Source organism: Neltuma alba, unplaced genomic scaffold (assembly GCF_004799145.2).
Source record: "Neltuma alba isolate B1F8T4 unplaced genomic scaffold, ASM479914v2 tig00012343_pilon, whole genome shotgun sequence".
Classification (NCBI taxonomy): Eukaryota; Viridiplantae; Streptophyta; class Magnoliopsida; order Fabales; family Fabaceae; genus Neltuma; species Neltuma alba.
In genome coordinates this window covers 169,592-183,083 of record NW_021636852.1, presented here as the reverse complement: position 1 = coordinate 183,083, position 13,492 = coordinate 169,592, and the positions used below count along the sequence as shown (strand labels likewise).

Genomic DNA, 13,492 nt, shown 5'->3' with positions numbered 1-13,492 from the left:
TCACGGATCATAGTTGCACTTACTCAAATTCAGATCTTTTTGGCCAATTAAAATTTCAACCAAGGATTTTTTTTTTACCAATTTTCCCATTAAATAATTTAGTAACTTTAATTGCATAATTTCTATCAATTATTTAACTTACTTTTATATTAAGAAGCCAAGGTGGTATAAAATATAAATAAAAGAGGTTAATGTCTGTATGAGGAAGTGAAGAATGTTGCTAACAATATATTATGGGGGGTATATTAAAAGTGTAGACTTGAACTTAAATTTTAGCATCTATTTCCTCCGGATTTAATTAGGATCTTTTTTAAAAAAAATAATGTAACTTGTAAGGATTAAATAACTATTTTTTTTCATTTTTCTTTGTAATCGCCCTTCCTTCCCTTGTTCATTCATTCGTTTTTTTTTTTTTTTTGAGATTGGAATAAAAAATTTTAGACATATGTTTGTTCAAAATAGAAGATTTAACTTTGTTAATTTTTATCTTAATTTTAGATTTTTGGAAAATAACTTATATGAAAACAGAATGAATTGTGAAATCATTATTATTCATTTTTAAAAATATTATTTTATTTTTTTCTATTTTTGCAAGATAATTTTAAAAGATTACATGAGATTGTGAGACTTGTTTTTTTTCTTTTCCGAAAATTTTCAACATAAGTTTTATTTTCAAATAAATTCAATAACTTAATCATGACTTCTTCATTTTAGTAAAGTGATTGGAGATGCCTTATAATAGAGAGCCATATATAATATGCTCTGATATGAGGACAAATTGCAAGGTTACCACCTTATTGTTAAATCCACCAAAAAGTAAAAAACCAAATTGAATACTAAACTGGTTGAAATAGTGGTTTAATAGCGAGTTGGTTAGACTGGGTCAATTCGGAGTTAAACATGTCATATTAAAATAATATAATTTAGGTGAAAATAAAAAAATACAACAATATTAATAATCACTACTAACAATTAAGATATAAGGAAATATAACAATAGTTTGATTTTAACAATAATAAAGTATAACAACATTAAGAATTTTAATCTTTAAAATTCATCAATAACTAAAATTAATAATCATTGATACTAAAATCATTATTAAAATCATTCAAATCTATAGTGACTGCAATATTAGAAGTTGAATAAGAAAAAATAAGATCAATATCAATATAATCATCAAAACCAATTTATTACTGGTTCACCCTAGCCGATTTGACCTATTTGATACTGATTCAACTTCTGGTGGGTTCAATACCCAAACCAAACTGAATTACTGGTCAGTTCACACCATTTTTTAAGTTAAATTAGCCAGTTCGGTCGGATTTTTCCACCCCTTGAAATCATCCCAATTAAAGGAGGCAATACCATGACTCGGAAAGAAAAGTATACTGAAAGTCATGAAATTATTGAAAATGCAAAGAAGTGTAATGCCAAAACCGTCCCTGTATCCATTAGAAAGTTTCTTGGCCTTCTATGAATAATTTAATAATAGAATAAAGACCTTTTCAGTTGGGATGATGAAGGGAGCCAAAAGAACCAACCAAACACTAAAAGCATGAATGAAAGGCGAGAAACCAATGCAACACCGCAAGAAAACAGAGAAGGTAATTTTTTTTTTTTTTGGGCCCAGCAGATAACATGCATTGAGCGTGTGGGTCCTATTTATCGATCGAAACACTAGCCCATTTTGAAGTGAGCCTAACTTGCAGCACGCGGAGGCTGGGCTCCCCCCCCCCCCCCAAAAAAAACAATTTTATCTATTTTTAATAAAAAAATTTATTATTTTACACTTAATTTCAAATATAATCTTATTTTATGTTAGAAATTTTTTTGCTAAGTGCAGATATCTTCCAATTGATGGAAATCCTATTTAAGTTACTATCGAGTGCTAAATGTATACACCTCTCAAGAATTCGAATATTAGTTCACCACATTATAGAGAATTAACATCTTTACCCTTTTTTTTTTGCCTAAAGAACCGTATTACCAACTTTACAAGAAATTATATGTTTCTTTAGTCCTTATAAACTACTCTTTCGATCATTAATATAAGACTAATTTGACTAATTTGATTAGGTTAAGAACATTAAATAAATTAGTTAATTATAAGAAATATAATTTTTTTTTTTGCTAAAATACCATATTCATTTTCTTTATTATCCTTCCTCCCTCTTTTACCTGATTATGGTTGAGAAAATATCAGTAAGGGTAATTTAGAAAAAATTAATAAATGTGATAGGTAAGTTTTACATTTAGAACCAAGATTAACTCAATAATTAAGTCTTGCATTAAGTGCCGGAGGAGTATTACATAGGATTTCCCCTAAGAAATCTGAGTTTCTATTCATTATAAACAACATCAAATTACAATTGCAGACAAGTTCATCAGCAGCAACTTTCACGCAAAATTACCCTAAGGATTTCAATAGATTTTAAAGCTTGTCGAAAGAATACATTCTGATATACTGATGTACGTTAATAACCACATATCATGATGTTCAAAATGGATACTTAACTTCTCCAAATGAGTAAATAATATCAGTAACCAAATATATCAGTGTAAGTTATATATACAAACACCTTAAACAATTGACTGCCAACTAGTAGCCTAGCTTGAAAGAGTTGTTAGACACACACAATAATTGTGCGGTTATGGTATTTTATTATGATTAGTTATTGGTTATAATCCTCCGATCCTTAATATAGGATCTAATTGTTGAATTGGTTTTGGTCCTAAATATAAGACTCATTTCTCATATTTATCAATTTTCTCTAAATTACCCCAATAGATACTCCCCCAACCATAACCAAATAAAAGAGGGAAGGGAGGTATTAAAAAAGATGAATATGGTATTTTAGGAAAAATGTGTCATATTTCTTATAATTAACTAACTTACCTAACTTTCTTAATCTAATCAAATTAGTTAAATGGGTCTTATATTGAGGACCGGAGTGCTTAAGTTAGTTAATTATAAGAAATATGACACGTTTTTCTTAAAATATCATAATCATCTTTCTTAATACCCCCTCTTTTTCTTCTACTTGATTACGGTTGAAGGGGTATCCATAGGGATAATTTAGAGAAAATTAATAAATATGAGAAATGAGTCTTATATTTAGGACCAAAACTAACTTACCAATTGGGTCCTATATTAAGGACCGGAGGAGTACATTAGTAAACATATTATCATAAGCACAATCACCAAGCAAAATCACATTAAGAATCTAGCTATAAACATGGCTAGTTACGTTAACGTGACTCAAGAACCTAAAATATGTTTCCCATGCTTGGGTTTGGTTAAACTGAAAAGCCAGCCTATAGAAAAGCTATGGGCTAAAGGAGGTAAAAGAAATAAGACAAAAGCATATTCTGTTTAACAGAAAATGGAGAGATTAACTTTTATCCCTTTTGAATTAACCCCACAAGCATATGAACAAAAGTGGACCGAAAGATGCATGAATCAATTTATTTTCTGAGAAATCAAGGGGACACTTCCGGTCATGGATGAGCAAGCCAGACCATGCATGGATAGTGACCACTCGATGCCATAACAGTATAAAGATCACTCTACAACTCAAACCCTAGTATATCCTCGTGCATGCTTAAGTTGATGTGAAAGTGCAGAAGCAAATAGAAGAGATAAGGAGAATAAGCAAAGTAGACATAGGGCTTCTCTTTGCTGGCAGGAAATATAATGACGATAATGATCAGTTCATGAAGCTTTCATGGAATTTCTTGCCAAAGGAGAGCTGCCCTATGACTGCTTTATAGCTTAATGTGCATATATTTTTTCTACAACCCTTTAGGACACCTGGTGTCCGGCACTTTTCCTAGATTTTATTATCAGGTATTCGAGTAACTGTTTAATTCGAATCGAGGCTTTGCAATTAGGATGTCTCTTTGCAGGAGTATTTTTTTTGATAAGGTGGGATTCAAACTCCATTTGTGCCACTTTGGAATTCAAGCAACATATATTTTTGCAAGGTAATAATAATGCAACTGAATTTTACATACGACATATACTGTTAAAGCTGAATTTTTAATCAAATAGAGGATCAACGATGTTAATTCTTCTCATATATATTGTTCGCGGTGCATATGCATCTGTTTAATTACATGGAGGTCTGCACGTCTCGTGATCATAAATCCCATAATTATGTTTATTTATCTGTTCCTCTTCCTTTTGTAGCTTTTCAATGCATGATGATATTGAAGCCTCCCGCGGAAGTAGTATGATGTCTGATGTGTGTGGATTCACTTTTGTAAGATAAATTACTCATATGTTTTTATTGGGTATAGACAGCTTCAAGTTCATACTTCCATGCATGCAGTTAGTTATGTGACTGTGTGCAGTACATAATAAATTTTGGACATTCATATATTTATTATTTGAATAAAAAGATGGCAACTTTTTTTGGGTATAACTCAGATGATCCTCAAGTCATTTTGGATTTAAAACTATTCTCTATCAGGTAGGGAGTATTCATATTTAAGCTTTTCCAACAAGTATGCTTTCTAGGATAAAAGATGGCAACTTACAACTCATATACATACATACACACACACAGAAAGAGGGGGAGGAAGGGACACACACAACATGGCATTATGTTTTGGATTCTCTGTCTTGTGGATCTCGTCTTTGATCTCTTTACTTTTCCTCTTTAATTTAACTATTACTTCAATTTCAATTTTGCTGATGTTTGAAGAAATCAAATAGTAGTATAATAAGAGAGGGCAAATTCTCTAGAGTCTCAAATTTCTTATTGTAAAGTTTTTGTAGAGTTTATAAGAGAAATTAGAGATCAATACATGAGAACTGGGCAAGACAAAAGATAAGTAAACTGTCTTTTGTATATTCTTACATATACTTTCACTACAAAAAAAAATTGATTTTCAGTAGTAACAAGGTGAGTCATCGAAAGTATAGTTTGAGCAGCGAGAAAAGTTCCCACTAAAATACCATTCCGCCCTTTGAAGACCTTTTTCTCACTGCTGAAAGTGTCACCGGAGAAAAATAGGACCAACATTGCTGCTACCACATTATTGCCGACCATCGCCATGTCACTCACCACCTCGCTTATGCCATATGTCCCCTCCTCGATGTGTCACGTCGCCAATTAGATATTATCACTTTAAATACAGTTCTTTTGTGATTCAAAATCCTAACCTCCTCCTTTTGTGTCCTTTCTTCTTGTCATTGAGCCGAAATGAATCTAATGATAATTATTGTAAAATTAAATATATATATATAATAGTGATATATAAGATATTGAAATAGACTTTCAACGGCGATAAAAAGTCAATATTAAAGGATAATATATTAAACATTGTTAAATAATAATATTATTATTAGATATTTATATTTTATTTTCTTATTTGATTAAAATATTTATTTATAATATCAATTTTGTATAAAAAAATATAATTCATACAATATTATTTGTGTTATGTTTTTTTATTTCTAATTATTTAAGCTATTATATTATTTATTTTAATATTTATATTTATATTTATCAAACATGAAAATAGTATTAAAAAACAATAAAATTTAATTATAAATTTTATCATAATTATTTAACTCTCTCACACACCTAATTATAATATCTTGCTTTTATACACACACTTATTCCTTCCTTTTTCCCTCTCTTTTACTCTTACACACACTGTATTATCTTTCTCTCTCTCTCTTTCTAACACAATAACATGTGAAAATGCTTTATTTTGTCATAACAAATTATATATATATTTTTTGATATGATAACAAGTTATATTAATGAACAAAATTATTGTCTAAATAAGATAGCTTTTTCAAAAAACTTAAAATAATAATAAAAAGTTACAAATAGACTTTCTTAGCTGATATTTAGTGTCGTTGCTGAAAGGTGCTTTTAGTGGCGACATGTTGACTTGCCGCACATAACTAATCACTGCTAAAAGTCTCACTTTTGAAAATTATGTTCAGCGGCGACTCTAAAAAGTCGCTACTAAAAGTACACTTTCAACGGTAACATTTATAGTCAAGATTTTTAGCAACAAATCTTAATGTTGCCGCTAAAAGTTCTTTTTTTTTTGTAGTGTTTGCTACTCTTTACTCTGTATCACTTTCTTTTTGAATATTAAAAAAATCTATATATATAATCTATGTAAAAAAAATATTAATACTATTGTCAGTTATTGTAATGTGATAATTTTAGTCTTGATCCTTATAGTTTCATAGTTTTTTTAATTTGAGTTTAACAAATGGCCCATGTACTTTTATTAAGTTTTGGTTTTGATTCTTCTTATATTTAAACTCAGATTAAGTCCTTATAAAACTACAGAGACCAAAACAAAAATTAAATTAAGTTGTAAGGTTTAGCAACGATATTAACCCTTAAAAAAAGCAAAAACAAAAACACACGTCTAGTTAAACGAATTTCCAAAATAAAAAAAAAAGAAGAAGAAGAAGAGAAGAGAAAAAAAGGAAATTGGGCATGGTGTACATGTTGAAGTTACAGCGGCCAGCAATTGATAATGTGAAGTGGAATGGGAATGATGTTGGTGGTGGTGGAACATGACATGGCTATTTATCGTCCACTTTTAGTGAAGATACTTGATGATGATACGGTCACCATTATAGCAAGTGCGATATTCTAATTAACCCCTTTATCACACAAAAATCATAAGAATGTGTATCAACGTGCAAATTTATGAATGATAATAATTTTGGTCCAATTTGAATGCCCTTATTATGTTTTTATCTTGTTTCCATCCAAAATGCTTTACTTTTTTCTTGCCCATAAAGTTCATGTTTAATTTATTTGAAATTTATATACAAGACCCAAAGGTAGTGCAACTTATATAAATATATATATTGGACTCAAAATATAATGTACAGGACCTACACATTAGTGTGTATTGAAGCAAAGGGAGCTAGATTCACATGGTGCAGCCAACGGGTTGAAAGTGACCATGTCAAAGAAAGGTTAGATCGAGTGTTGTAATGTTGAGTTTAAAGAACTTTTCCGAAAGCTCTCGCTATTTACTTGGAACCAATTGCTTCTGACCATCATATGTTTTTGGTGGTTCTTCATTATGATGATGTTAAAACTCCTAGGACTTTCAAGTTTGAAGCGATTTGGCTTTCTCATCCCAATTTCTTAAATAATATTAGGAAGCGTTTGTAGATTGAAGTGGACAAAGGATCCAATGAAATTATATCCTTTGTTAACTGCCTTGACAGATGCAGATCTAGTTTGATCAAATGAAGTAAAGAAGTGTTTCCAATAATAGGAGACTAATTGCTAGTATGACGTCAAAGATTGAAGAGCTAAAAGCTGATATTTATACGCTTGAATCAACGTGTAACATTGAAAGAATTAGTGCTGAATTAGAGGAGGTCTAGAAAACAGAAGAAATCTACTGGTGGCAACGGGCAGGAAAAATTTGTTGCAAGTTGGTGATTTAAGTACAAAATTCTTTCATCGGTCTATAATGGTATGAAGGCAGCATAACCTTGTAGTTAAGTTGAAGGATTAGTCCAATAACTGGGTGGATAAGGAAGATGAAATAGTAAGCTTCATCTCTAATGTTTACTCTTTACTATTCACTAGTAACCCCAAAGACCACCCTGACATAGTTTTTTATTACATTCAACCAAAGATCCTAGATGTCCATAATCAAATCCTAACTTAACCCATCTATGAGATTGAAATCAAGGAAGCTAAATTTCAACTTGCAGCTTTCAAGGCACCAGGCCCCAATGGATTCAATGGTTATTTCTATCATGTTTCTTGGAATGAGGTTAGATTCTCTCTTATCAGAATGGTTAGTAGTTTCTTTGATAATGGTGATTTATTGGGCCCTCTAAATGAAACAAACTTGATCTTAATCCCAAAAGTTGATGTTCCTGAAACTGTTTCCCAGTTTAGGTCGATTAGCTCATGCAATTTTGCTTATAAAATTATAGCAAAGGTTTTAGCAAATAAATTGAAAGTGGTTCTTGATGATTGTGCCTCTGAACATCAAAGGGCCTTTATGCCTAACCAACTTATTCAGGATAATAGTATAATAAGACGTGAAGCTTTTCATTATCTGAAAAACAAAACCTCAAGGGACAAAGTTGAGCTAGCCTTCAAGATGGACATGAACAAAGCCTATGATAGACTAGAGTGGAAGTTTATTAAAGGAGTCACGTTGAAAATGAATTTTTGTTCTAAGTGGATAAGCTAGATTATGAGTTGTATTCAAATTGTGGAATTCAATATTCAATTGTTTGGACGAAAGATAGCTTCTATTACACCCCCAAAGAGGTGTTACATAAGGAGATCTTTTGTCCCCCTATTTGTTTATCCTAACTTCCAAAGCTCTCTCCTCAATGATTTCCTTTAATGCAAATCATGGAACTTTGGCTAGTATTAAAATCACTAACAGGGGTGCTAATGATAACTCAGTCTCTTTGTTGATGATACTACTGTTTTCTTAAATGCAAATCTGGATAACTGTAGTCTTTTTATAAAACTGTTGCAGGATTATTGTAATGTGCCTAGGTAGAGGGTGAATTATGATAAATCAAGCCTCTTTTTCTCAAAAGATACCCTGGATGGAGTAAGATCAGATTTAGTGGAATGTATGAATATTGCTGAAGTAGACAACCCATAGAAATACTTAGGTCTCCCTATCCTCTGGGGTAGATCGAAAAATTCTGCTCTAGCTTATGTTCATGATAAAATGGGAAGGAAAGTACAAGGTTGGAAGAAAAAATGTCTCGTTTTTACTGGCCGAGAGACTATAATTAAAGCTATGGTTAGTGCTATCCTCACTTACCCTATATCCTGCTTTAAATTCCCTAAAAATACTTGTGTAATATCCTAAATTAATTTTTAGGATTTATGTAAAAATATATATAATAATATTTTATTATAAAAAAAATTCAAAAAAAATATTTTATTATTATAATAAAATAATAATATTTTAATATATTATAATTAAAAAAAAAAAAAAAGGTCACAGCTTTCCACCGAATTTGGTGGAAAGCTGAAACGTTGAAAAGGGAAGGAAGAAAATGGGAGGAGAGGAATTTAATGAGGGAAGAAAAAAATGAAAGGTAGTTGGGGGAATGAAGAATAAAAGAAAGAGAGGGAAGCTGAAAATGTGAGTGCGCACTACGCAGGAGAGAAAGAGAGAAAGAGAGCTTAGTGTGTGTGTGCAAGAACGAAAGGAGCATACCGGTGAGGGAAATAATGAGTTTTGAAGATATTTTAGGTACATAAAATTCCTTCTTTTCATCAAACTTTCTTTACAAATATTTCCTGTATATTTTAAGCTTCTTATTTACATTATTACTATAGTGATTAGAGAAAATTTTGAAACTTATATATGATATAAGTATTGAGTTTTGATAAAAGATAACTATAGAAATTTAGAAGTGAATTAGTTGTTAATTTTAATCGGTTAGATTTGTCCATTTGTTGGTTTTTAGTATTTAAATTAATTTCTCTAGTTGAAAAAAATCTGTTATATATGATTTATATTATGTTTTTACCGATTAAATTCAAGTTAAGCAATTTATTTGGATTGTTTGACATATTATTAAGATTTTAATCGGTCTAGTTTTATTTATTGGGTGACTGGAAGTTTTAAAATAATTATTGTAGCTAAAAAATTTATTATTTATGAAAAAATATATATATATATGGTAGTTATACCATTAAAGTTTTGACTATATTATTTAGTTATAAATATTTAAAGTATTATTAAATTTTTAAGAGTTTGATTTTGAGGTTTAAACTTAAAAAGAGAGTTTTTAGAATTTAGAAAATAATAATTTTATATTTAGAATTGTGGAAAATCCTTTTTATTAAGGTAAATAATTTGGAGGTGGTAAATAAATAATTTGGGTTGTTAGAAATTTTAAGTTGTTTCTAAAATATTTAATAATTTTTGAGTTATGAGAGTTGCGGGAATTTAGAGTAAAAATTTAATTAAATTAGAAATTTAAATAATATAGAGAAGTTTAATTAATTAATTAATTAGTTTATATTAATATGTGGTTATATTAATTGTATAGATTAATTATTGGTTGAGCAAAGGATTGACCTTGTGGTAATCCTTAGTATTGCCTTGACGAGAGGTAACCACTTTCCACTTGTTATATGTGCTAATATGTTGTTTGTGAGTATTTTGCTATTTTTGAATAATATTTGTTATTTGGAGTTCGAGTAGATATGTTATATCTTTTGAGCTACGAAAATTGTCTTGTGGGATTTTTGGAATTGTGATTGAGAAGTTGCAAAAGATATATGATTTATATCTTATGGATTATACTGAGAAAAGATTGAAACATTTTTATTATATTGTGAATGATTGGTTGTTATTTGGATTTTGGGATTGAGTCCTATCCTACCACGTGGTAAGGCCGCCATTGGTGCACATTGGTTGGCTTCTTCCTTCGTCCCTAGAGTAAGGGATAGACCCTTGTGGCTTTTTATTCGTCCCCTAAAGTGTGGGATAGGCCTGTAATAAGGGATGGATCTTTGTGACTATTTAATCGTCCCCCAAAGTGTGGGATAGGCCTATAGGTCGGTTTGATCCCCTATAGTGAGGGATAGACTTATGTGGCTTGTGTGTTAGCTCCCGTAATGAGGATTTGGATGATTAAGATTATTGGAATATACATATTTGTATTTTCATTGATATATATATTGAGATTTAATAATTATCCCACTTGACACCTCACGAGTACATGTTAGTATGTATGATGAGTTGGAAAGTTGGTTACTGAGGCGTTTGTCTCACCCTGTGGTTTAACATTTTCAGGTGATAGTTCAGGTGGTGGCCCATCAGGGAAGGCTCCGGAGGCATAGTGTGCTGTTATAGCTTGTATAGCCTCCCTGCTTTTGTTCTATGTGCTAACTTGTTATATATTGCCACATAGGACTCATCTACTATCATGATGTAAAATAATACTTTTAATTAGTACTATCTGGTATGACAGGGCCGCGAGGAGGCCCGAGACATCTTAGACTCTGCATGTAACGCTCCTTCGAAAGTGTTGACTTTTGACTAATGAGCTCTATAGTTTATATTAAACTGATTTATTAGTTTGTATGTTTGAAAATATAAGTTTGGTTTGGGCTAATGGTTGAATGATATTTCTGGACTTTGAAAGTCCAAGGCCCAAGTGAACGATCGATGTGACTCGTAATATAAATTTATTCCTTTTAACCATGATAGCGATTTTAAAATTTTAAGGTTTCTTCTTTTCTATCATGGTTAATCGTTCGAATAGATTGAAAATTTTGATCTAAATGGGTTTTAAAAGAACGGTTGTCACAACTTGTATGGCTCTTAATAGTTTGGTGTCAAATTTTTTCTGGGATAACTCAAACAGTGCTGGAAAAACCCATTGGATTGCTTGGAAAACTTTATCAAAATCCAAGAAAGATGGGGGTTTGGGGTTCAAGGACTTTATGGGATTTAATGATGCATTACATGCCAAAACTGCTTGGCGGATCTTGCAAAATCCTGATAGTTTCTCGGTGAAATTATTGAAAAGTATTTATTTCCCTTATACTTCTTTTATGAAACCAAAAAAGTGTTCTAAAGCGTCTTGGGTTTGGGATAGTATACTCACTAGTGAGAAGTTCTTAAAAGAGAATATGTGTTGGCAAGTTGGCAAGGGACATTATATAGATGTGTGGAAAGACCCCTAAATCCTTGGCATGAAAAATTTTAGAATGCCTATGGGTATCAACTCATCTCAGAATCAAGATATGGTGGTTGCTAAACTTATCCAAGATAGATTGTGGGATCTTACTAACATCTCTGAGCAGGTTGATAACTCTGTGCTGTAGATCCCCCTCTGAAGCACTCCCTGGTCTGATTCTCTTGTTTGGACCCTGTCCAAGAATGGAGTTTATAGTGTAAGGGATGGTTACAGATTAAAACAAGCTACTACTGATGGCAACAATTTGGTTACCCAAGCTTCTACTTCCAAGAAAGTAAAGCCAAGAATCTGTCAACAGTCTGGAAACTAAAAACCATACCAAAAATTAAAAGCTTTCTTTGGCGCATTCTTAACAAAGCTTTAGCTTATAAAGAAGCCTTATTTAAACTTAAGTGTGCTGTAAATCTAGTTTGTCCAATTTGTGGGGAAGATACCAAGACTTTAGAGCATCTTTTCTTACTTTGCAACTGGGTTAAAACTACTTGGTTTGGGAGTGCTGTAGACCTCATTATTACCCATCTAAACATTCAAAACATTTCTTCCTGGCTTGAGCAATTTTTGTTGAAAAATGATGCTAAATTTGACTATGAGAAAGCTTATATTGGAGCTATGTTATGGTCTATCTAGAAATTGCATTGTAAATGTATTTTTGAACATATTATTTTGAGGCCTGAAGATGCAATTAAGATGACTAATTAGGTTATGTATGAGCATTGGGATGCTAATTCCCTATTTCCTATAGCACCAACCTACGTGGAATCTAAAACCTCTTTTAAGTGGGGGAAACCACGAGGAAATTCTCTTAAGATTAATTATGATGGTGCTTTTTGCAAAACTAGTGGCAAAGCTGGCATTGGGGTGATTTGTAGGAATTCAGAGGGATCATTTTCTAAAGGTTGGGCTGAAAAAGTAAATGCTTCCTCTACATTTGATGTAGAGCTTCTTGCTGTCCATAAAGTTGTCCTTCTAGCTGAGCAATGGCAATGCTTTCCTATTATCATTGAGATGGATTGCAAAGACCTCTTTGATTCTTTAATTCAGAAATCATCTCGGTTTTGCCCCTGGCTACTACATGGTTGGCTTGCTGAGATCTTTGATTTAGTGACTGATCGAAGTTCCTTTTCCTTTTCTCTCATTCCTCATGAGGGAAATGATTTTGCTGACCTTTTGGCTTCTATAGCTTCAAGGGAGTTGGGACTTAATGGTCTGATTTTGGAATCTCCACCTCCTTTAGCTATTATCATCCTTCGTGAAGCCACTCTTGCTTAAGATTGCAGTTCTGGCCAGCATAGTTCTAAGGCTAAAAGGGAAGGCGTTGGCTAATTTGTCAACTCTCTAGCTTGTTTGTTGACTGCCTTTTGTTGCTGTCTATTTTTTTCCCTTTTGCTTTTATGTAAAACTGTCTGTTTCATTCTCTTATATTAGTAATTGAAGTATGCTTTTCTAGTTAAAAAAAGGACTTATACATTAGTAGTTTTTTTTTGCCAGACGACTACACACTAATAGTTAGTTAAGATAGAATTTTGAAAAATTCATCTACAATTAATACAAAATAAAAATTTATAGCAAAAAAAATAGTTATTGAAATTGCATTGGCTCCACTTACTTCCTTGTCCACCTCACCACTACAAGAAAAATATATATACTGCATTAATTTTAATTAGCGTATCAACATAGTGGTTGGCAAATAAAAAGACATTAAGGTTTTTTATCCCGATATAAATTTAGGACATATTACAATACTCTCATAAAATGAGTAGCTTTTATAAACTCATGTGAAAAATG

The 13,492-nt window shown here is 31.5% G+C and overlaps 1 protein-coding gene across 1 annotated transcript; it reads left to right on the top strand.

Annotated features, from left to right (window-relative positions):
• Positions 1–12,409: 12,409 nt before the first annotated feature.
• On the top strand, positions 12,410–12,976 carry LOC114726154 (uncharacterized). Its single transcript, XM_028912720.1, has one exon. It carries the CDS (start codon positions 12,410–12,412, stop codon positions 12,974–12,976), a length of 567 nt encoding a protein of 188 aa, XP_028768553.1.
• The last annotated feature ends 516 nt before the right edge of the window (positions 12,977–13,492 follow it).